The sequence below is a fragment of the Fusarium keratoplasticum genome, chromosome 6 (genome assembly GCF_025433545.1).
Source record: "Fusarium keratoplasticum isolate Fu6.1 chromosome 6, whole genome shotgun sequence".
Taxonomy (NCBI): Eukaryota; Fungi; Ascomycota; class Sordariomycetes; order Hypocreales; family Nectriaceae; genus Fusarium; species Fusarium keratoplasticum.
Genome location: NC_070534.1, coordinates 432,622 through 455,285, shown reverse-complemented (window position 1 = coordinate 455,285; position 22,664 = coordinate 432,622). Strand labels below are relative to the sequence as shown.

Genomic DNA, 22,664 nt, shown 5'->3' with positions numbered 1-22,664 from the left:
ATTAGTACTCGGGTCGGTGACGACCGGGGAATCCTCACTGTTGTATGTTTTTTGCCTTTTGTTTCTTTTTGGCCCTCTGCCATTTTAAAACCGTAGTCATCGTGGTTGTGATGATGGTCAAGGGCACGGTGTGCCAAGGCATGTGGCAATGCTGTTTTGGCGAGCATCACCAATTTCAAGATCGGCCTCAAGGACCCCAGCGTAATGCGCAACTACAAGTATGTGAGACAAACGAATATAGATAGCTATGCTGTTTAATGTGTTTTTTGCAGTAAAAATCCCATCAAGAGAAGCTCAAACTGAAATGCATCAAGCCTCCAAATAGCACATTTCATCCCCAACTCTTCTCTCATGCTGGTATAGGGTAGGTTGAGATCAAAGAACAGTCGGACTTCAACGCAATTCAGCACGGAAAAAGCGGCTCAATTCGATAAGCGGTCCCATAGAAAATGGATCTCCATCCCTTAATCCAATAGTTCGCTCGTCACAATTGGTGCCTGGACCGGCGGCCCCTGGACTGAAGCTGATTGCGGCTCTGCTTCCGATGGTCGGGGTCAACAACCATGTCCAAGGGGCGAGCTATCATGATCAACTGGGTCAGTAATCCATAAAACAACCAGTGAGATGCTCAAAATGCCCCCGTTCAAGAATACTAGAATACCACTGCTCTCCTAGCATGACCGCGGAGCCGCAATTGTCTACGTACGCTGGATGATCGCGCCGCAGTTGCCGCTCGTCAGTGGAATGCCGCAGGTCACTTTACACGTACTGACAACCCAAGCGAAGGATTAGCCAAGACTGGACGAGATGATCCCCTCCATAGCCGGCCGGCTCTTGAACTGCTGACTTTGGAGGCTGTCCTGTTGGTTCATACCAGACAAACCAGGTCTAGCCCTTCCCGGCTGACGGGTGCGCCGAACATCGGCCCAAGCTTGACTCGCACGAGGCTTGCAGGATAATCTTCTAGAAGCCCAGCAGCATGCAGGAGCGGCAGCAACAATTGCTGGTGGAAAAGTAAACCTAACCCAAATCCTGACGCCGACGAACGGTTGGGGTTGCATCCCCTCATCAAAGTTGTACATGGACGGATCAACCACCCCGCGAAAACCTTCATGAGGATTGAGATCCTGCTTGACCACACGAGGAGAAGATCGTCGTGACCGTGCTGCAGGGAGCTAAGGATGCAACATGAGGTAGGGCTGAGGGCTTGAAGCAATCTTGTCGGCGCGATGCGATGTCCATGGGCCCATTCTGTTAGGGTTTCTCTCCGGCTCAAGGCTAGAGGCTGGTGATGAGTTAGTCTTGAGTCTGGGCCAAGACCTTGTCAACACCCATCGTGACCTGTGGCTGGAATGATTGAACTCTGGAGCAAAACTCCGGGACGACACCGGCTCGACATGCCTGACCAGTTGGATTAGCTTTCTGTTAGTTAGCTTTCCCTCCGTTGAAGGCATGGACGACAAGCTTCTTGGATCAAGCGCGGTACATAGGTAAGCGCGGCAGCTCCGTAATCAGGTGAATCAGAACAATGACAGCTCAGGAAGCTAGCAGCCCGCTATCCATCTCCCTAACGCGTCGCCTCTGGACATGGTTTCAACGGTCTGGTTTGGGAACGCCAGGGTTCCGGAGTATTTGTCCAAAACTGCCTACCTGAATGAAGCTTAGCGGGATGTAAGGACCGGCCCGGGATAGGAAGGTAGAGAGTGATGCCATATCTGATGGTGTCGTGGTGGAAAGCCACAGAAGCATGAATGAGGCCGAGATAATGCAGAGTTTGTTATCAGCGCATTCTGGTCGGCAGTGGTGTAGATGAGATGCAGGAACAGCTGATGGGGTGCATCAACCGCTTCCTCTCACATTCAACAATTGAGTCGAATCACATCACCGGAGCATTGCGTCCATCTCATTGGCGGCTTCAAGTTCTTGGGGTGTTCCGGGGCCGGGCTTAGTAGCGGTGGCACCATCGCATCTAGACCCTCTGGGCTGGAGATTTACGTTGCATTCCGGAAAAGGGCTATTAATGGTAGGCAAGTCGATAGCAGACGAGTCAATGGAAGAAAGTGGGTAGGTCAAAACGAAGGGATCAGGGTCTGTGGTGAGATGAGATGAACAAGTTGATGATGGAAGAATGGTCCACGATCCATGGCATCCAGCCAGATGGTGGAGGCGCGTTACCCCTGAGGCACAGGGGACGCGACGACATGGCTAGGGTATGACCCCCCTGGACGACAGGCCTCCAATCCCCTGAGAGACACTTGACCCGACGGGGCCGGGACCACTTTAACGGCCCACCGACGACCGGCGCCAATAGAACAGCGGGGGCAGTCCCCATGTGAGCTCGTGCTTTCGGGTGGCGACGGTCAAAACAACACCACGCATTTTTATCGATTCTGGGGAGAAATGTGTCAGAAGAAACCGTTACGTTGGATTTAGGTAACAGCTTCACCTTTCTATGGCTCGCCTCGTGTTGAATTCCACAATACCCCAGAGTTCACGACACGTCAAAACCTTGCCCCGGATTTGTCTGTCAAAAGATGACACCAGAGATCCATTTTCCCCAGACTGGAGAAATAAGAAAAAAACGTGGCATCTGAGATCGTGATGGATCAAGAAAAGCAACGACATGCGTAAAGCTTCGAGAACCGCTAGAACAATCTGCGCAAAGGATGCGCCGTCGCTTGCTGGGAAACGTGGCATGGGCTACTTCGGGACTGGATCTTGAGCTCATGATTAGAGCCTGTCTCTCAAGAATCCATCCCACGTGCAAACCAACAACACCAAGACCTTGCAGTTAATGAGCGTATCCTCTCTCCTGTAGACGAATTGCCAGGATCATGCGACGCCGACAATGGGCTCTAGACACTTCATTGGCCCAGTCTACCGAGCCTGTCAGCAATATTACCAGTCGACTCGTCGCCTCGGACACGGCTCCGATAAACCTCGAGTTCTACGAGTCAGTGCACGCATGTCGTCTTGCCCACTAACCACACGCAAAACCCAGCTGAAGGTTTCTGAGGGGGAGCCAAGACGGCCAAGATTCTCCAACAGACTCCACGTCCATGCCTCGTCCATCTCCCATGGGACAGGACCCCTGCCGCCACTTTTGCAGCTGTAGTTCCTCAACTGGCAAGACTGGCCGTGTTCGGACTCTACCAAGAATATGCGTCCCCCCTCTACGGTTTCTCCTGTAAGGTTCAGGATACGCTACGGTGCCTGTCTCGGCCATGAACCGACCCATCACACCTGGACCCGCGTGAGCTGTACGCTTTGACGGTCCCCAAGCGCGACAATGGCAGATGGCATCAACTTCATGATACGATATCGCACAAACCACCGAAATGCAGTCCGACTCAATCCCCCAAAGCTAAGCTAAAGCTAGACCTTCGCGAAGCCTTCTCTGCGCAGCGCCACCGCGCCATTTTGTCTGTGAAGCATTCGCGGTTGGCTTGAACCCCTGGCGCGCTTCAAACCATGTCGTTTCTTGACGTGCAGCAATAGCTACACCAGAAGGGAACGGCTCCGAGTAGGCCAAGCTGTGCCTCCCCCCCTCCCGCCATCTCCAATGTCTGGACCTGTCCATTGAACAGGGGCATTGCCCCTCCATCCATCACCCCTTGTCGGTTATGATAAGCTCGCATCGACGACAGCTTGTGCTTTGCCCCAGCTCTCACTGATCCGGGTTGTCCTATCCACCAAGGTCCCGCATGTTTTGTTCTTTGATGAAAAAACTTGGGTCTTTCGTTCTTTTTTCAAGTGTCATACTCTTGTCATTCTTATTGTCGATCCCACTGCTCTCGTGGTTGAACCTCCATACCGAATTGCCTCGACATCTCACTTAGACGGAAGGGCTCATCGCCCAAACGCTTCCCACCATGGGCTTTTACACAGAAGCACCCGACCTACGGCCGTTCAGCGAAGATAAGCCCACGCTGCTGGTGTCGTGGTGGGTGACGGCCTTTTGCTTCGCTGTCATCCTCATCCGCATGTCAGGTCGCTATGTTCGAGTCGAGAAGCTTCTCAAGGAGGACAAGATTGTCGCAGTTGCGCTGCTCCCGCTGGTTCTGCGAGCTGTCTGCGTTCACTTTGTCCTCCGTTACGGCACCAACAATGTGAACCTTGAGGGCGTGAAGCTCACGCAGGATGAGATTGACAAGAGGGTTATGGGAAGTCGGATGGTCCTGGCCAGCCGAATCTTTTACGCCGCCACGTATGTATTCACACCAACACTCGACGGATTATAGCTAACATGATCAAGATTGTGGATCATCAAGTTTACAACACTCGAGTTCTTTGAGCGTCTCGCTGGCGCAACTAGGCGCAGGTCGCACGCTCTTATGATCATCGGCATGCGTGTTGTCTTGATCGCAACCTTTGTCGCCGTCCTCGTCAGCGACCTGGCCGAGTGCCAGCCCTTTCCTCACTATTGGCAGGTCACGCCCGATCCTGGAGGTAAATGCCGTCAGGGCTTTGCCCATATGATCACCATGGGCGCCTGTAACGTCATCACCGACCTCGTCCTGATTGCTTTCCCTATCCCCATTATTCTCTCGACACAGATCGCCACCAAGCGCAAGGTGCTGCTCATCATGCTCTTCAGTCTGGGTCTTCTCACCGTCGGCATTACTCTTTATCGCATGCCTCGTATTATCCAGGCGCAGGGAAGCCAGGTGGTGCGCACCATGTGGGCATCTGTCGAGATCCTCGCTGCCACTGGTGTGGGTAACACCGTCGCCCTCGGATCATTCCTGCGTGACAGCGGTGTCAAGCGCAAGAAGTTCAAGGGCTCCAACAGCTACGAGTACTCCAACTCGCGATCGCAGTCGCAACCTACCAAGCTCACTCGCACAGCGGGTCACAGCAATTGGGAAGAGGAGAGTGAAGATGGACAACCCGTCAAGACAACCGAGGGTATCTGGACAGGCAGCGGGGCGTCGCATACGACTACCGGCTCCATCTCTATCAGCAAAGACGACGACCTGCGCAAGTCTAGCGAGCGACCTGTCAGTCCTACACAGAGCCACGACTCGCTTATCACGCGAGATCAGCTGCAACACTCGGTCGAGATTGGCCGCAACGAGTTCCCCTACAGACCGCCGTCTGCCGTCATCGCGGGTAACTCGAAAGAGGTGCAGCGCAGCCAACGAAGCAATTGATATGTCATGGAAGGAATTTTTTTTATTTAATTCAGGATACCATATACCATAATTCTTGCACAACATGTATTATTAGTTTGAGGGCTACATGACGGACGTCAAAGGGCATGACGAATTTCCTTAGATGTTGTATACACATACCACGTTTTACTTTGTCTCAACAATGACCTTCCACGCCCTTTGCTTACATCTTGGCTTGGCTTACATGTTGAACACACCGGCTGTCTGCCTTCCGCGGTCGGAGATGAGACAAGACGTCTCAGACACTGACGGATGGGACCCTCCTCTCCGCGTTCCCACAATACGTCGAGTACGACATCATCTCCAAAAACCTCCACAACTCGGACCACGTCCACGTCGCGATGGGTCTCCCCTAAATCTGCCATTCACTCAATCACAACGGTCGAGCCAATCTACAATCTCCCCTCGCCTACAGTCACAAGTCTGAGCAATGGGCAGTAAGGCGGACCGCCATCCACATTGGAACATGTTTGTACGTAATGGCAAAGCATGGCGGCTCCAGGGGAGCGTGCCCCGGACCCATTCCCCTCTCTCACCTGTGTGGTCTTCCCCGCGGCTTGGGGAAGCCCCCTTTTTTGCTTTTCTGTTCGAAATGGGAAGTTGAGGTGCATCTCGCCGAGTCTATAGTTTCAACAGTGTACCTGGGTTGAGTGGCTGGCAAGACAAGACACATGTGAGGCTTGACGAAACATTGCAGTGCGACAAGGGTGTTAATGGACCTACCTATTTGAGCCTCGTCGATGGCGTCTGCTTGTCCCGCCGCGCGACAACGACCGGGTCGCCGGTTGTTTTCTGGCGCAAAGCTGGTCCCTGGAATGGATGGTCTGTGACCCTTGCGGGGACCTGAGAAGGCATCATTCAGCAGGGACCACACCCCCAATCATGCGTTGAGCGGATCCTCCCCTGTCAGCCGCGTCTGTCTATTCCCATCGCCACACCCCGGTTGCTGAATGAGCAGCTGCTTGATCCGCTGGTAGCCATGAGCATGAGGGCACATGAGGTGAGGGTATGAGGTAATGGGTAAACTATTACTGTTACTACTGATCTCGAGTGGTTCTAGATGCTCACGCATGTTCTGTTACCTACTCTCTTTCGCTTGGCCTTGTCAGACAGAAAAAGAGTCCGAGTGTCTGAAGTGGAGAGCGCCTCGGTTGCTGATCACCCCGTCATTCAAGGTACATAGACGTGCGGCTCCCTCTCTGCGCTGTCTTTCCTGTACTGGGCATTTCCCATCATCACCAGCTGCTGTTATTGGGAAACAGAACTCTGTAAGGAGGTTTCTGTCCTTCCCCTCTCTTTTTATATACCCATCTCCTCATATACCTGCCAGCCTTTCCCCAACATCTTCTCCAACTGCCGATTGATCACCCGCCGCAAGATTCCGCCGATTCGGCTGTGTGATGATCCCATCCCAATCCTCCGGGACCAAAACGCCACCCGCCGGGTAAAAAAAAATAACGCCCTCGGCGCGATTCTTTCGCAGAGTTTTCTAGAAGACTTTTCGAAACGACCCTTGTCTTGAATTGAACGAACGGGTTTTCGATCTGCATACATACACAATCTATCCGACAGAGAAACAAACTGATGGTGTCTTCTGCACGTCATTTATCAATCCTGGGGGAATAACTGGTCATTCTTTTTCTTTTCTTTTTCTTGTTCTTCTGCAGATCCCCATATTTTCCTTGGTTGCTTTTTGCGTAAGCAAACCTCGGCCGATTCATCCGCCTTTTAAAAAAACCTAGCGCATCCCCGCCACCATGAAGGGCGACATCGTCCTAACACGCGACGTCGAAGTCGTAGAGATGAAGGATCTCGGCAGCGGCTCCGGCGGCGAAGGGCAAGGCACGACATGGAACATCTCAGCAAAGCAACCTCCGCCGTCAAAAGAACCCGCGGACTGGATGGATGGGTTCCGCCGCGCCGAGCGCCGGTCTCTCAAGAGCCGCGACGGGGGTGGTTACCAGCCTACAGACGGACCGGTGTACCCCGGGGATAGGCACTATGACTTGAAGGCTGCGAATGCAAAGACGGCGAATACGGCTTTGGCGAGGGAGTTGAAGGGGAGGCATTTGCAGATGATTGCCTTTGGTGGTGCTATTGGTGAGTTGAGAGTCTCGGATGTCTCCCGGCGTTGGTCGGCATCGTCGGATGTGGCCTGTTTTTGGTCGCGATGCCTTCAAATGTGTTCGGGAGGTTGTAATGAGCTTGATGCTAATGAGTGCGCGTAGGAACTGGTCTCTTTGTCGCTTCAGGCGCTTCCCTGTATAGAGGCGGCCCAGCAAGTGTCCTCATTTCGTACCTCATCATCGGCGCGATGCAGTATTGCACCATGCAGTCTCTCGGCGAGCTCTGCGTCGTATTTCCCATCGCTGGCTCATTTTCTGCCTTTTCGACACGGTTTTTGGATCCATCTTGGGGCTTTGCTATGGGTTGGAAGTAAGTGTCTTGGCGAATACTCGATATACCTCGGTCGCTGACTGGTTGTAGCTACTGTCTACAATGGCTCTTCATCCTCCCTCTAGAAATCATCGCCGGCGCATTCACAATATCGTACTGGAACGAAAACCTCAGCAAATCCATCTTTGTCGCCATCTTTCTCCTCTCGATTGTCATCATCAACCTGTTTGGCGTCAAAGCCTACGGTGAGGCGGAATTCGTCTTTTCCATCATCAAGGTTACGGCTGTCATTGGCTTTATGTATGTTGTACCAATGTCACATCTGGAACTCGGCATCTAACATGTGTAGTCTCCTCGCTATCGTAATTAACATCGGCGGAGAACCCGAAAGCGGCTATATCGGCGGCATGTACTGGCGCAATCCGGGGCCGTTTAATAACGGCTTCAAAGGTTTCTGCAGCGTCCTTGTCACCTCCGCGTTCTCATTTACCGGTACCGAGCTGATTGGTCTTGCTGCTGCCGAGACTGCCAACCCCCGCAAGTCGCTTCCCACCGCGATCAAGCAGGTCTTTTGGCGTATCACCATCTTCTACATCGTCGCCCTCATGCTCGTCGGTCTTCTGGTTCCCTCCAACGACAGTCGTCTCATGAGTGGCTCCAGCGTCGCCGACGCCAGCGCCAGCCCATTCGTCATTGCCATCGAAAAGGCCGGCACCACTATCCTCCCGAGTGTCATGAACGCCATCATCCTCGTCGCCGTCATTAGCGTCGGTAACTCGGCCGTTTTTGGCTCTTCGCGAACCCTTGCAGCTTTGGCCGAGCAGTCTCACGCCCCTCAAATCTTTGCTTATGTTGATAAGCAGGGCCGTCCTCTTATGGCTATTATCTTTGCGTCTTGCATTGGCCTGCTCGCTTTCCTTGCTGATCTGAGCTTCCACGATGCCATCTTTAACTGGCTGCTCTCCATCAGTGCTCTTAGTACCCTCTTCACCTGGGCTAGTATCTGCCTGTGCTATATCCGCTTTCGCAAGGCCTGGGCCTACACATCTCACACGCTGGAGCAGCTCCCCTTTAGGTCACACGTCGGCGTCGTGGGCGCGTGGTTCGCCTTTGCCGGCTACGTTCTCGTCCTCATCTCTCAGATCTGGATCGCGGTGTCACCCGTGCACGAGCCCGACATGGACACGAGCGCTCCCGCGCTGGTGCAGAACTTCTTCCTCAAGGTCATGGCCCTCCCCATCATCCTCCTGTTCTACGGCCTCCACAAGCTCTGGTACCGCACAAAGATTGTCCGCGTCGACGAGATGGATGTCGAGACTGGACGGCGGTACTTCCGTATCCACATCATGACGGAGCAGGAGCGTGAGGAGAGGCTGGGATGGCCCATGTGGAAGAAGCTGTATCGACTTCTCTGCTAAACATTTTCTTGCGTTTTTGACAATTGGATATTGCATAGACCATTGATGGGCGTGTACATTGGATGTCGGCCATGTATATAAGAACTATGCAAAAAGAAATGGCGTTGCAGGAAGAGATATCAGGATTCATGTGTTAGATTAATACCATTGCCGTTCACCGGCTGTTAATGTTGACGATACAGCATTGTTATTGATCTCACTGTGTTGAAGTGTGGCTGCTAACAATTTAGCGCGTTGACGCCATCGCGACCCTTATCTCAGCGCGGGGAAGCACCCGGATTATTCGGCCCTCCACTGCCTGTTCATGTGGCGAACAAGACTGAGGGAATTGCTCAACCTCTGATTGGCGACTCTCAATGATGCCCATCTCAGGTCTTATTCGTTCATCACCGGTGTGATGGAGACTTCTTCGACTGGTCGCAAGCGGACGAGCGTTCGCCGCGCCAATGTCACGGCCTGTCAGCGGTGCAAGTCGCGAAAACAGAGGTGCGACCAGAACATCCCGGCCTGTTCCTCTTGCGCTCGGGCTGGTGTACCATGTGTAAGTGTAGATGCAGATGGTCGATCTGCTCCCCGGAGGTATGGCCCTGATGTTCGGTCCGATTGAATAGCAATGCTGACACACGAGGGCAGTTACATCAAGAGTCTCGAGGACCGCGTCGCTCAGCTTGAGCTTGCATTACGGAGTCATGGAGTCGAGACCGAATCTGTTTCCGATGTTCAGACCCCTCAAGAACCTGGCACAGCCATCGAAGCACCCTCGGAGCAGCCCCAGACAGCTGGAGGGTTAATGCTGTTGAACCTGCTGGTTCCCGACCCAGGTGATATCCAGGACGGAGCAGCAGCTGGCTACCATGGCTTGCTTGAGAACATTACTGTCCCGACCGTGGTAAAGTTTCCACCCAAGCCGACCGCGTTACAGCTTACTGCCACGTACTTTGAGCACTCCAACTTCTTCTCACCGATCCTCGATGAGGGTCGGTTCCGGGCAACGGTTGAGAGGCTGTACGATGCCGAGTCTGGGCCGAGCCAGGGGACATTGAATGAGAGGTTTCAACTCCTTATGGTTCTAGCGATTGCTATCCGGCTGCTCAACAGGACCGACGCCGCGGTTCCCACGACGGGATCAGATTCCTTCTTTGCGTCGGCCATCCACGTCTTCACGGAACGCCCACATGCCATCTGGAAAGGCGACCTGGAACATTTGCAAAATTTGCTACTGATTGTGCAATACACCATTTTCGCGTCCAATCTCCCCGCTGCCTGGCACTTTATCGGTCTGGCGACGCGACTTGCCATCGACCTTGACCTTCTCAACGAGACACAGCGAGGTCTTCCCCATGGTGATGAAACCCCCATCGCTCAGGCTCAAACGAATAAGAGGAGGCGTGTTTTCTGGTCGACATATATACTCGAAACGAATCTCTGTGTTGTTCTCAACCGACCACGGTCTATACCCGATGAGGCCATCTTCATTCCTCTCCCATCGACAAGCGGCCCTGAGGCGTCAACACCGCTGGCCAATCACTGCATCATCTTTCGTCAGGCTGAATACGAGATATTCCATACATTGAACTACAAGCCTCGAATACATGACTCTCTGTTTGACTTTCACCGATGGAAGATTAGCATGAGGGATCGTCTTGTTGAGTGGCACCAGACCGTCCCACCTCTTGATGCCACATCCAAACTGGCACCTCAAAACTTCTTTGACGGCGCGTTATATATGACGCTCGTCTATTTATTCTCACCTTCACCTCATTTCCCCAGTCCTCCGGAAGCAGAATTGAGAGACCTCGCCCAATATGCTTCGCGCAGCATTGAACTATACAGGGCAGGCTTCAAGGAAGGCCAACTGCGATTTTACTGGCGAACCATACCCAATCTCTTTCGGTCAGGCGCGGCGCTCGTTCACTGCATCAAGACTCTGCGACTGAATGGCGCGGTATTTGATGCGAACGAGTTGGAGAAGCGGGTGACCATGTGCTCGACTGTTCTCTGGGGAATGGCTGAGCGATATCCTCCGGGAGCGTCGTATCGCGATCGGTTCGAAGAGCTGGCGGCTTCCATGTCTGAGGTATCTTCTCCGACGAATGGGATGCCTTCGGTTATTTCGCACGAGTTTCTACTTGCTCACGACGTGATTGCGCCGTTGGACTTGGATGATACGGCTACGTTGTGGACTACGACTCCACCGAACCTTGATCCGTGGATCTTTGATCAGTCCTAGGGGCGAGCACTGGGTGCAAGCATAGATAGTTGAGTATTGAATGAACTGGATATGATTGACAAGGTTGTACATTAAACGAAGCGAAATCAATTGGAAGTGACATTGGCAATACACATTTTGCAACTACTAATATATTTTAAAGACCCTTAAGAGGATCCGGAGGCGCGGGATCACTCTTCAAACTCTTCTCAAACTCTGCCCTCAACTTCATGACCGGCTGCATGACCCAAGTATTGTACGCCAGGATATCGGTCTCCTCCTTGGGATCCCGCACAACGTTGAACAAATACGGCGACTCTAGCTTCCCGGACGACTGGTTCACCTTGGGCTCCCAGATTAGATGCAGCTTCCAGTCCTTCCACTTGACGGCGCGTAGCTCGTCCTTGATGTAGAAGAGGAATCCTTCGCGCTGGGATTTTGTGGTTGATGGGTCTTTGAAGAAGGCAACTTGGCTGATTCCGTCTATGGGACGGTCGGAGGGGACTTCTGCCCCGGCGATTTCGAGGATTGTGGTGAAGATGTCGGTTACGTGGACTGTCTCGTTGGAGGTGACGCCGGTAGGAACGTGGCCTGGCCATCTGATGATGAAGGGGACTCTGAGGCTGCCCTCCATGGCGGTGTGATAGGTGCCCGACCATGGTCCGGCAGTGCCCTTGTATGGTGGCCGGAACTCGGGACCGTTGTCTGAGGCAAAGATAAGGACCGTGTTCTCGCGGACGCCGAGTTGGTCGAGGTGGTCGATGAGTTGGCCGACACGATAGTCCATTTCGGCCATTGAGTCGGCAAACTCGCCTTGTCCAGTCTTGCCCTCAAAGTCACGATGGGGAAGAGTTGGGAAGTGCAAATGCACAAGAGGGTGGTAGAGAAAGAAGGGCTTCTCAGCCTTGACTTGACGCGACAGCCAGTCCTTGGACTGGTCAACGAGCATCTCGTCAATTAGCCGCCTCTTTTCTAGGTCGTAGATGCAGATGTTCTCCGAGTCTTGGCCTGCGATGCCCTTCATGATGTATGGGAGCTCGGCGACTTCAGGCGTGTAACCCAGTGCAGAAGTAAACTGGCTCTCGTCGGTCGTTCGTGGGATTCCAAGCCATTCATCAAAGCCACGATCTGAAGGATACCGACCGGGAATGTCACCCAGGTGCCACTTGCCGTGATGCGCAGTAGCATACCCTTGAGGCTTGAGACATTCCGGCAGCGTACGCTCCCACCGCGTCAGTCCCTGAGGGAACCCAGCAGGCACAGATTGGCGGCATCCCGTGCGAATGGGATGACGACCAGTCATCAGGGCCGAGCGGGTAGGTACGCAATCGCTCTCGACGTTGAAGTTGTGTAGAAGGAGACCCTCGGTCGCAAGCTTGTCGATGCGAGGGGTCGCAGCGCCACGGAGAATACCGCCTCCGTAGCAGCCTAGCTCACCCCAGCCGAGATTGTCGGCGAGGATGAGCACGATGTTGGGCTTGGTGGGATCTTTGGACATTGTGTGATGAGACGGGAATGAGGTCGAGATTGAGGTTGCGCGCTCTGCTCATACGACAGAAAGAATGAAAGACGACAAAACACAAGGGAATAAAATACCAAGAATGACGTGCTCGTTCCTATCATGACCTGGACCCTGCATCTTCTCTATCGCCCTCTCATGAAGCTATCGGCGACACCTCCGAAACCCCACATTTCGCCCATCGCCGACGCTCACCTCCGACATTTTGACTTCGCTTCCCCATGATCTAGTCACGATCACCACGCAACAACTCCCTACGGGTAAAGATACGCGATAACGACACTAGATTGCGTGCGAGGGCGTTCATGGTTGTCGATTGATGGTCTGGGAGCTATCTTTGGTGGTGATGGGGATATAAAGAGCTTGGAGGAACTCTGACTGGGGAGCAATTCAGCAGCTGGATACATCAACTTCAGCTACAAACATGTCTTTGGAAGAGAAGTCTACCATGGAGCCTAGCCATGATGCAAAGACTGCGCAGGACTTTGGAGATGGTCAGGTCTCTGAAATCACTTGGACCGAGGCCGAAGAGAGGGCCGTTGTCTGGAAGTAAGTCAAGGAAAGGGAGTCACCAGAATCATCACACTGACAATCACAGACTCGACTTTACACTGATTCCCCTTCTCGTTCTCGGATTCTTCGCTCTTCAGCTCGATCGAAGCAACATTGGCAATGCCCTGACCGACACCCTAACGACCGACCTTGGAATCACAAAGGACGATGTCAACCTCGGAGACCAGCTGATGAGCGCCGGCATCATCATCGCCGAGATTCCTTCCAACCTCGTTCTGCAGAAACTGGGAGCCCCAATCTGGCTGACGGGCCAAGTCCTCGTCTGGGGAACCATCGCCCTGACGCAGGCTTGGATCACGGATATGCCATCGTTCTTGGCAACGCGCTTTCTGTTGGGGTTCTTCGAGGCTGGCTTCATCCCCGGTGGCCAGTATATGCTGGCCTTGTTCTACCGGGAACAGGAGCTAGCTTTGAGGACTTCCATCTTCTACTTTGGAAACTACTTTGCTACTGCCACGGGCTCGTTGATTGCTGCGGGCGTTCTTCAGATGGGAGGCATTGCCGGCTACGCCGGTTGGCAATGGCTATTTATCAGTACGTGCTTCTTCTTAATGTGGTATCTACCTGGCTAACCGATTACTAGTCGAGGGTGCCTTTACCCTTCTAGTGTTTCTCGTCTTCGTCTTGCTCCTCCCCCGATCACCCGCCCACACGAAACCCATTCACGGTCGATTCGATATATTCACGGATCGACAGCGCGAAATCATGCACGGCCGAATTCTCAGAGAAGACGCATCCAAGACCGAAGCAAAAGCTCAAGTCACCTTCCGCGGTGTCTTCCGGGCTCTTACAGACTACAGGCTGTGGCTCCATCTGGTTCTCAACCTAGCAGCTCTTGCTCCCAAGGGTGGTCTCCAGCTTTACGGACCGACTATCATTCGAAGCTTGGGATTTAGCAAGATTCATGCGAACTTGCTCAACTCCGTCAGCAGTTTTCTAGTTGTGTTCCTTAGTTTTGCCATTGCTTGGGCGTCGGATAAGACGAAGCAACGTGGACTATGGTGCATGGTCGCTTTCGTCTGGAGCATCACCTTCGGAGGCGCCTTATTCGGATCTGTGAGCAAAGGGAAGTGGACCAGGTACTCCCTCTTCACCATGTTGAGCAGTGGAAATGCCCTATCTCAAGGTCTCAACGATGCTTGGCTGAGCATCAACGTTCGATCTGCCGAGAAACGCAGCATTGGTCTCGCACTGGCCGTGATTGGAAGCAACGCTGGTGGATTGGCAGGAAAACAACTTTTCCGGGAGAGTGATGCGCCCAAGTATACCCGTGGATTCTTGGCGATTGTGCTTCTTTACGTTGCGTGTTTACCTATTACTGGTGTCATTATGTGGGTGTATCGGCGACAGAATAAGAAGCTTGACAGACAGCAGAGTGAGGTTGCCGAGGAGAGGCCTGCGAGTATCCAGCGATATCAGCTGTAACCCTTAGTAGCAGTATATGATGAGTCGAATGGTGACCTTATTTAAAGGCTATCATGGTTGGGTCTCCTACTCTCCAAGGAATGGAATCAATGGATGCTACCGCCAATCGTTTCCTGCCTTAAGCAACTAGATTGAGACAGTGAACGCTAGCAGACCCTTTCTTGTCTTATAACTTCTTGTCTTTTACAAGGCCACATCTTCAGTTTTCTGCTGAGGCCGCTTGACGGGTCTCAAGATGACGATCGCACACGGGGCATGGAAAAAAGATGACAATAGCACCAGGGTATTTTACCTTATCTTCTTCAAGGTAGCTCATCATATTTCACGATATCTTATTTACGTTTACCCGCAATTATGAGGGCTTGTAGATCTTACTCTTTGCCGCTCTGGTGCATCGTTTGTTGCTTGATCCACCCGACGATAACTACCCATGGGACCATGAAAGGAGATTTCGGCATGTCGTCAAGGCTTAACTAGCCCCGTGAAGACGACCGGCTTATGCAGCTATTTCGAAATGAAAGGACTGTGCAATCACAGGGTTTGTTGGCATCTATGCAAGTCTCTTGGTTGAACAGCAGGCTGTGGGATGGTAGATTCTATTGGTGTTTCAACCACACATTGCAGCCACCACAGGTGCAACCCAATCAGCCCAAACGACACAGCCGCGTAGCTGCATGGTCCTGAAGTGGTGCCTAAAGAGATAAGGGCGCCTCTCACTCCACGCTTTGGCTGCCCAAAAGGTTGTCTTCTACAACCGCAAAAAATTACTTCATCACACTGCTCTAGCCTAAAAAGCGTGGTCTCTGGACCGTTTTGTCTGTTTTTCTGGTGTAACAAAATTCAGAATCAACTAGAACATGCCCAATCATCGGAAATGGATCGGTCTCATTCTCGTCTGCATGGTGGGAGTTGCCCACGCGGACCCTTGGGATGACTTTGCCAATAACCTATTCACGGATCTAGCACCGTGAGTACTTACCCATTTGTCTTTAAAATCATATTGGTTATCTAACCTGGTCACTTACAGGCTTCTTGCTCTGTTCGGCGAACGCGTAACTATGCAATTCATGAGCCAAGCGCTGGGCTGGGAAGACTGTGTTTTGCTTGCCATGGCCCCTCTGGGAATCATCACCATCCTCGTCAGCGCGATCCGGGTCGGTGGGCCAGCTTGGCTGAAAGCCGTCGTCGGAAGGGCTAGGGAGAACATATCGGCCGCCGAAATGGACCTGATGTCATCGACATCCAAAGAAGTCTGCGAGTTGTACAATGGCCAGACAATCGTGCGGTGTCAGGGATCAAGCCCGGTGTGGGAGTTCATCTATCTCATCCCTGCTACTCCGAAAAAGCAGGTCCCGAACAAGAAACTCGACATCAAGGTGGTTACTCTGGAGGAGGCGTGCAAGGTGGACAAGAAGCTGCTGCATAAATTGGATAGTGACTCACCCCAGGGCAAAGCTCCGCCTTCTCAAAGCCCGCCTCCGAGTTCAAGCAAGATGGCGAGAATCTTCCACAAGGGTAAGCCACCCATCTTCAACATCGATGAGAAGCGAGGTAGGATTATAACTAATATCTAAGATGCAGTATTTGCAGGCTCACCGTCGTCGAGCACCAGAGATATCTCCATCGAGCATGGTATCGAGCTGGAGACCATCTCTGAACAGCCTTCCGATGAAGCCATCTATGTCATTCGAAACATGGGCTCTGATGCCCCAAACATCATCTTGAATCTGCAGAACCAGAACAGCAACCGCAAAGAACTACGGGCATTCGCTCTGGTGGGAGTCATCTTACAGTTGTGTGTCTTGCTCTTCTTTGTCATTATCACATACCATCCGACTATCAGGCATAGCTTCCGAAAGGGTGACCAGCGCGTCGACGATTATGCGTGTCCCTTGGCTATTACTGGCACAATCGTGCTTGCTATTGGTGTTTTTCTTTGTGGCACCGTGGTCGAACACAGCACGCGAGAAACGCGCTACAAGAAGAATGAAAAGTACGAAATGCGAATCGTCTGGATCCAACAGAAGCAGACCGTTGGCGACCAAGTGTTCGAGCCCTTTGCGACCTTCCCAGACGCGCCTCGGGAAGTCGTCACCGTGTCTCGACGTTGTGATAAGTCCAAAGCTCGAGCGCTGGAGCCCCTAACGATCACTGGCATCTGCATCGGCTTGGCTGGCTTTTTCATTCAATTCATCGGACTCAGAGGAATGAACTCAGCGGCAACCCTGACTCAACTTGCCGTTATCGGAATCATGGTGTCGATCCGAGCATGGGTGCGAAGAGGGCTTGCGCTTCCTCCTCGACAAGAGAAGCTGACATCAGGCTTCGAGCTTGATATATTGGCTTGGTCACTCACGCTCTTGAATCATTCACAGAACCAAAGATTGGGCCCAGAGGTATCTCCCACAGGCCTCGAACAAGGCGTCGCCTCTACTAACAATGCTAAAAACGGAGAAACACGTCAACGGGCAGAGCGAGGTTCTCGAGATCTGGCACAGATGGGAAGTATGGGAACGTTTATGAATCTTGGAAACCGAAAGCATTGTTCATGGAGTCTCTGGACTGGAGGCAATGTCGACTACCGGCCTTTCCTGAAAACCCGTCTATCATCCGACTCTAGAGCTCAGCAAGTGTTGGGAACGCGACGGGGCCTCAACAGACTTGCACAGCTTAAAGGACCAAGAACTACCGAGGCAATCAATCTTGTCACGGCCATGGAGAAGGTGTTGAATGTCCTCTTTCCCTCCAGATTGGAGAGTGGGGTATTAGTTTGGACATGGCCACTCCCGGTTATTTACAGTGACCACGAGTCGGCTGAATGCTCTAAATGTTACGTTCACATCTATCTCATTCTGAAAGATAGATCCTGGGTAGTGCTGACTGACCAGCTTGAATCGGTTCTGTCGCTCTGCTTGTTCACTGTCCATAAGCAAAAAGAGAGTCAACGGGAAGAGGAACCCTCTGGATCTGACCTGAGTGATGAAAATCACGACTGGCTTCGCCAGGAAGCGATGGACTCAGACATGTGTATCAGACTTTTTGGCTCAACAGACGCAAAAAAGATGAACCAGTTGTTTCGAGACCTTCACATGTGGGCGCCCGACACTTTCGATGCTCTTGCCGAGCTTGAAGAGGTGTTGGATTTCGATGACGAGCGCGAGCTAGAAGAAACATTGGGTGTTCAAGACGGACATTCTAGACTTCTGGCAGAACACAAAATCAGACCAAAGTTCCCTCCAATCTGCGTTGAGAGCCATAGAGTTGTCGGTTGTGGCCCTACTAGCCTGCCGTCTCCACAGCACCAAAGGCAATGGGGGTTTCGCGACGTTTCCATCGACTCCAGGCCGGGGAAACGAAGAGGAATTCTATACACATCAACCAATGACTCTTTGGAAAAGCTCTATGCCAAAGATATTCTCTTCTCCTTCCTCTTCTCGGCTGCAAAAACCCTGCGAAAGCCCCTTCAGAGCGAAGTCACAACAAGGGAAACAACTGTCAAGCGCAGCATGAATCAGCAGTCGATCTCACTCGCAACAAAGGAAATTACCTCTGTAGCTACAGAACTTGTCCGTCTTGGCTACGGGACTGAACAAGAGGTCTGGACTTGCATAATCACACCGATGAGCCTTGCCGGGAAGCTTCCTTTCCCAGAACCCCTGTTCGACTTGGCAAGGGGCAGAGCCGAAAAGATGCGTCGAGAACACAATTGGCGAGACCTAACCAGCGAGTGCTTGAAGTTATGGGAACAGACTCAGTCCCATACTTTGAACTCTTACATCCATGGCTATGGTACTGCGTTGTTTATGGAGCGTTTTCGCGAAGTGGATGACAAGAGGAAATTGGCCGACTTTGAAAACGATTCCATGCGGTTTCATGTTTGCAGGGCTTCACGAAAGCTCCAGTCCGTATCAAGAGGTTCCAAGCATCAGCCAGACTTTTTTGCACACCTCTTCAGACTCTACGAAAAACAAGGGCGCCCAATACAGCGAGAGCGGATTCCCCATCTGACAAGTACAACTCCACAGGACATCTTTCCAGATTATTTTGGCATCACCAAACTGCACCTCAAGGTCATGGAATCCCACGAGGTCGACCGAATCAGAATCCGTGACAGGGAAGTGTGGGACGCTCGGAATCAAAGAGACATTTGCGGCTGGACACCTCTGCACTATTGTTCAGTAAAGGGAAACCTGGAATCCCTCAGCGCTGTGCTGAAATTGGGTGCTGATCCGAATCACAAGGATCTTCGTGGGTTTACTCCAGTACATTACGCCTTTCAGAATGGAGGAAAAGGGCCTATCAAGATGCTTCTGAAGCACGGAGGGCAACTTGAGGCCCAAGGTTTCGACGGAGCAACTCCAATGCACCTTGCGGCAAAACATGGCAACCTCGAGGCTATCAGGATGGGGAAAGGTCCGGAAGAGGCGCCTTTCAAGCTGAGGGACCACGATGGACGCCTGCCCGTTCATTGGGCAGTGATTTATGGCCGTGAAAGAGTGGTGCAAGAGCTCAAGAGCACTGTTGATGAGCCAGACATGTTCGGTTGGACCTCGCTTCACCTCGCTGCCCTGTTTCGTGAAAGCGGCTCAAGCTTGTTACAGACAGTATTCAAGCTATCGGCCAAAAGGGAGATGACAGATGAAGAGGGTCGCACAGCTCTTATTCTGGCATGTGACAGGGGGAATATACAGGCTGCCCAGCAGCTTATAGAAGCAGGTGCAGATGTCAATGCCACGACGCCGAATGGCGCAACAGCTCTCTATTACGCCATGACAAATTCGTTTCGTGGGGACCGCACAACACTGATTCAGGCCCTTGTCGATCAAGGTGCAAAGATCGACGCCCCGCTCAGGGCCGCGCACGATTCAACCGCCCTGCATCTCGCTGTGCACAGCAGAAACATTACCATTGTGGATATTTTTTTAGGCGCACTCAATAGTCTGCAGTCTGAGGCTCGTTCCTTGGCTATCAACATGAGCGACAACAACGGTGAAACGGCGCTACATGTGGCAGCGTCGTTGAGGGTGGTTGGAACCATGGGGCTGCTTCTCTTGGCGGGAGCAGACCCTAACAAGAAAGACAAGAAAAACGAAACTCCCTTGCACTATGTTTTAAGGCCAGGTGAACATAAAAAGGGTGACTGTCTGGAGATGGTCAAAATGCTGGTGGAGAAACATGCGAACATTCGGGCGCAGGACAGACTTGGGAGATTGCCACTGGACATTGCCAAAGAAAATCGGCATACAGATGCCGCAGAGTATCTCAAGGGGATGTCAAGATCTTGACAGACATGAGAATATCTGACTCAGCATGCTGTAGGAAACCGTCAACGGACATGTCTCACACTCCGGGATCTGGGAAGCAGATGATTCAGGACGGGGGGCATATGTCGCCAGCGATGCCAATCAGGAATAATTTATAGGATGGGAGTAATTTACACCGCTAAGATTCAACCATGTCTATCGAGAGGTTGTGTTTCTTTATTATCACGAATTAAGTTTCGGGGGTCGCAAATTATAGTCGCTGTGTGTTCTTGGTCACTCCGAAACGTCTTTCCTGTTATTCAATCTTGCTCAATTCAGAATCAAAGCATCATGTATATGTGTCACTTCGATGCAACTTCCTCTTCCACACTTCTCGTCGCTAAAAGTCCATTCCCTCACTCGTGAAACTCCAAGGATAGGGATGAAGTTTGAAGGCCTTAGGTGTTACAAAGAGTTGTATATGCATTTGATATTGGTATTCAGGTAGTCACGCATACGTAGGTGGGCATAGTTGACAGAGACTGGCTAGCTACACCGAGTCAGCTATTCGTCTTGGTATGCGTACGGGCAAAACGGTCAAGCTTCGTGGCCAAGTATAACCCTTAACTAGCTGCCGTTGCGCCTGGGGATTTCTTGAAAGACATTGCGTTATTAAGTATGATTGAGTAAACGTATCAGCCAGCTATCTTTGCCAGGGGCTTCTGTTGTGGTGCACCGTTGGCTAGCACGAGAGTTGTCGCTCCCCTTCAGATTTCCCTTGGGCAGTGCGCATCTCTTTGATCATGGCAAGCTCAAGTATTGTGTGGTCTGATCCGACGTGAACCATGTCAAACCCAGCATCGATATACTCTTTGGCTCGTTCTCCTGAACCTGAGTAGATACCGCACTTCTTGCCTGCCTTGTGACTCAATTCGAGAACCTTGTAGACGGCTTCACGCAGCTCTGGCCTGATCTCGCCATTGATGATGGGATGGCCGATGCTGTTGCCTATAGAATGTTAGTAAAGCGGATATCATAACACGGGAGTCTGCTAACCGAGATCGAATGGCCCTACGAACAAGAGGTCGATGCCCTCAACAGCAGCAATCTCTTCCAGGTTGTCGAGTGCTGACTGAGTCTCGATTTGAACTAGAGTCAATAGGCTGTCATTGGCCTGTTGCAGGTATTCGTCTGATGTCGGCATGGGGTTGAATCGATCCATGGCGTATGGTGAGCCAAACCCTCTGATACCCATCGGTGGGAACTTCGCTGCCTTGACAATGTCTCTTGCTTCTTGCGCAGTTCGAAGCAGAGGAACCAGTATCTGCGAAGATCATGAGCCACATTTTGCGCATACTAGAGGCGGAAATATTCTTACACCGTGTGCACCGGCATCAAGGGCGCCTGGGAGTTGTTAACAGACGTGGGAGTTAGAAGAGAGCTCGAGTGTCATCTCACGCTTGATAAGCCACGGTTCAGTGCTGGGGATCCGAACAATTGGTGATGCTCCAGCAGAGGCAATAGCAGGAACGCATTCGCGCATGTCTCTGTCTGTAACTTGTCAGTTCAATATTGTATTATTGCTGAACCGATCTTACCGTCAAGATCACCGTGTTCACAGTCGAGCAAGATCCAATCACATCCGGGGACGCGAGCCAGCATCCGTGAGATGTTGGCACTCGGTGTCATTTGCCAGTATCCAAGACTTGACCCCGCACCCTTGTCGAGGGCCATTTTGAACGTGTTTCCGGATGCCATAGCCGCCATGATTGCAGAGTTGGGCCGGATAGAAGGCAAGAGAACAGGATCGTGAATGGCGCAGGGCACGGATGTGGAGGGTGAGGATCGGTAGATTACTCGGGATCTGGTGAAAAATGACAAGGCAGTAGGCTTTAGAGGTGGGAGTAGTCAATCTATTAAAATAGAGTTGCTTGGTTGTTGTTTCGGGTTTGAGGAGTAGAGCTGGTTCATGAGGTCCAAACAGACTTGAGGGGGCCTTTTAAAGAAGCCAGAGGTCAAGAAACACAAGTGGGAACCACATGATTGTAACCGCACATGAAAGCCCAGGGCCATGGTCCTAATTAAGACAAGAGAAGAGAGAAAAGGACACAGATGGAGGCGACTGTTTGAGGGGTCATCCCAAATGCAAGGTTCGTTCAACGTGACTGTGGTTGGTTGACGTATAATACCCCTGACCTGTCTCGGCTTCCTCTCACGTGTGTGCGGTTTGGGTATTTTCCGCTCGTTTGAGGTCCAGAAAGTCCTGTGTTGTTTTTTGCTTTTTGACCAGGAAATCTGGGTGGTCTTGATGCCTATCCCAGGTAGACTGCCCGTAAACCACCCACGAGGTCCCCTTCACATTGAGATCTGAAAACACGTCCACCTTCTCCTCTTGATGTTCTCAGCCAACTCTATGATCTTGGTGATGCGAACTTCCCCGCTTCCCCCGCGTTCTAGGATTAGGAAGTGACGGCAAGTGGACCGAGAGGAACGCCATAAAGCCCACCACAGGCGCGTTATGCGCACGCGGGCAAGAGTCCGTCGGCCCGTGAGTCGGTTATTTCTTCTCGGGAACCAAATTCCATATCAAGGGTCTTGCCTGACGTCAGAGGCTAGACTAAAGGTGGCCAAGTGAGGCTATCTGGGCCGATGTCTCGGGTTCTATTCCCGATGTACAGTGACGTTTTGAGATGAGTCCCGAGACTC

General features: G+C 52.1%; 6 protein-coding genes and 1 pseudogene across 7 annotated transcripts, besides 1 other annotated feature; 5 read left to right on the top strand and 2 right to left on the bottom strand.

Annotated features, from left to right (window-relative positions):
* Nucleotides 1–3,872: 3,872 nt before the first annotated feature.
* Nucleotides 3,873–5,153, top strand: NCS57_00810900 (uncharacterized protein; the record flags this gene model as incomplete). Its single annotated transcript, XM_053057937.1, has 2 exons — nucleotides 3,873–4,207; nucleotides 4,256–5,153. The coding sequence occupies 2 exons, from the start codon at nucleotides 3,873–3,875 to the stop codon at nucleotides 5,151–5,153; spliced, it is 1,233 nt and encodes a 410-aa protein (XP_052911768.1).
* Nucleotides 5,154–6,931: 1,778 nt separating this feature from the next.
* On the top strand, nucleotides 6,932–8,989 carry NCS57_00810800 (AA-permease domain-containing protein; the record flags this gene model as incomplete). Its single annotated transcript, XM_053057936.1, has 4 exons — nucleotides 6,932–7,274; nucleotides 7,403–7,610; nucleotides 7,662–7,871; nucleotides 7,921–8,989. 4 exons carry the CDS (start codon nucleotides 6,932–6,934, stop codon nucleotides 8,987–8,989), a joined length of 1,830 nt encoding a protein of 609 aa, XP_052911767.1.
* A 397-nt stretch (nucleotides 8,990–9,386) lies between these two features.
* On the top strand, nucleotides 9,387–11,219 carry NCS57_00810700 (Zn(2)-C6 fungal-type domain-containing protein; the record flags this gene model as incomplete). The annotated part of the gene is made up of 2 exons (XM_053057935.1): nucleotides 9,387–9,568; nucleotides 9,623–11,219. The coding sequence occupies 2 exons, from the start codon at nucleotides 9,387–9,389 to the stop codon at nucleotides 11,217–11,219; spliced, it is 1,779 nt and encodes a 592-aa protein (XP_052911766.1).
* Nucleotides 11,220–11,355: 136 nt separating this feature from the next.
* Nucleotides 11,356–12,696, bottom strand: NCS57_00810600 (Sulfatase domain-containing protein; the record flags this gene model as incomplete). Its single annotated transcript, XM_053057934.1, has 1 exon — nucleotides 11,356–12,696. One exon carries the CDS (start codon nucleotides 12,694–12,696, stop codon nucleotides 11,356–11,358), a length of 1,341 nt encoding a protein of 446 aa, XP_052911765.1.
* Nucleotides 12,697–13,141: 445 nt separating this feature from the next.
* On the top strand, nucleotides 13,142–14,715 carry NCS57_00810500 (MFS domain-containing protein; the record flags this gene model as incomplete). Its single annotated transcript, XM_053057933.1, has 3 exons — nucleotides 13,142–13,266; nucleotides 13,316–13,824; nucleotides 13,874–14,715. The coding sequence occupies 3 exons, from the start codon at nucleotides 13,142–13,144 to the stop codon at nucleotides 14,713–14,715; spliced, it is 1,476 nt and encodes a 491-aa protein (XP_052911764.1).
* Nucleotides 14,716–15,572: 857 nt separating this feature from the next.
* On the top strand, nucleotides 15,573–20,000 carry NCS57_00810400 (uncharacterized protein; the record flags this gene model as incomplete). Its single annotated transcript, XM_053057932.1, has 3 exons — nucleotides 15,573–15,682; nucleotides 15,743–16,230; nucleotides 16,297–20,000. 3 exons carry the CDS (start codon nucleotides 15,573–15,575, stop codon nucleotides 19,998–20,000), a joined length of 4,302 nt encoding a protein of 1,433 aa, XP_052911763.1.
* Nucleotides 20,001–20,700: 700 nt separating this feature from the next.
* NCS57_00810300 lies at nucleotides 20,701–21,821 on the bottom strand (annotated as a pseudogene). The gene is made up of 5 exons: nucleotides 21,557–21,821; nucleotides 21,417–21,509; nucleotides 21,337–21,362; nucleotides 21,015–21,282; nucleotides 20,701–20,966 (listed from the first exon to the last, which is right to left on the bottom strand).
* Nucleotides 20,701–21,821: a sequence feature.
* Nucleotides 21,822–22,664: the final 843 nt, after the last annotated feature.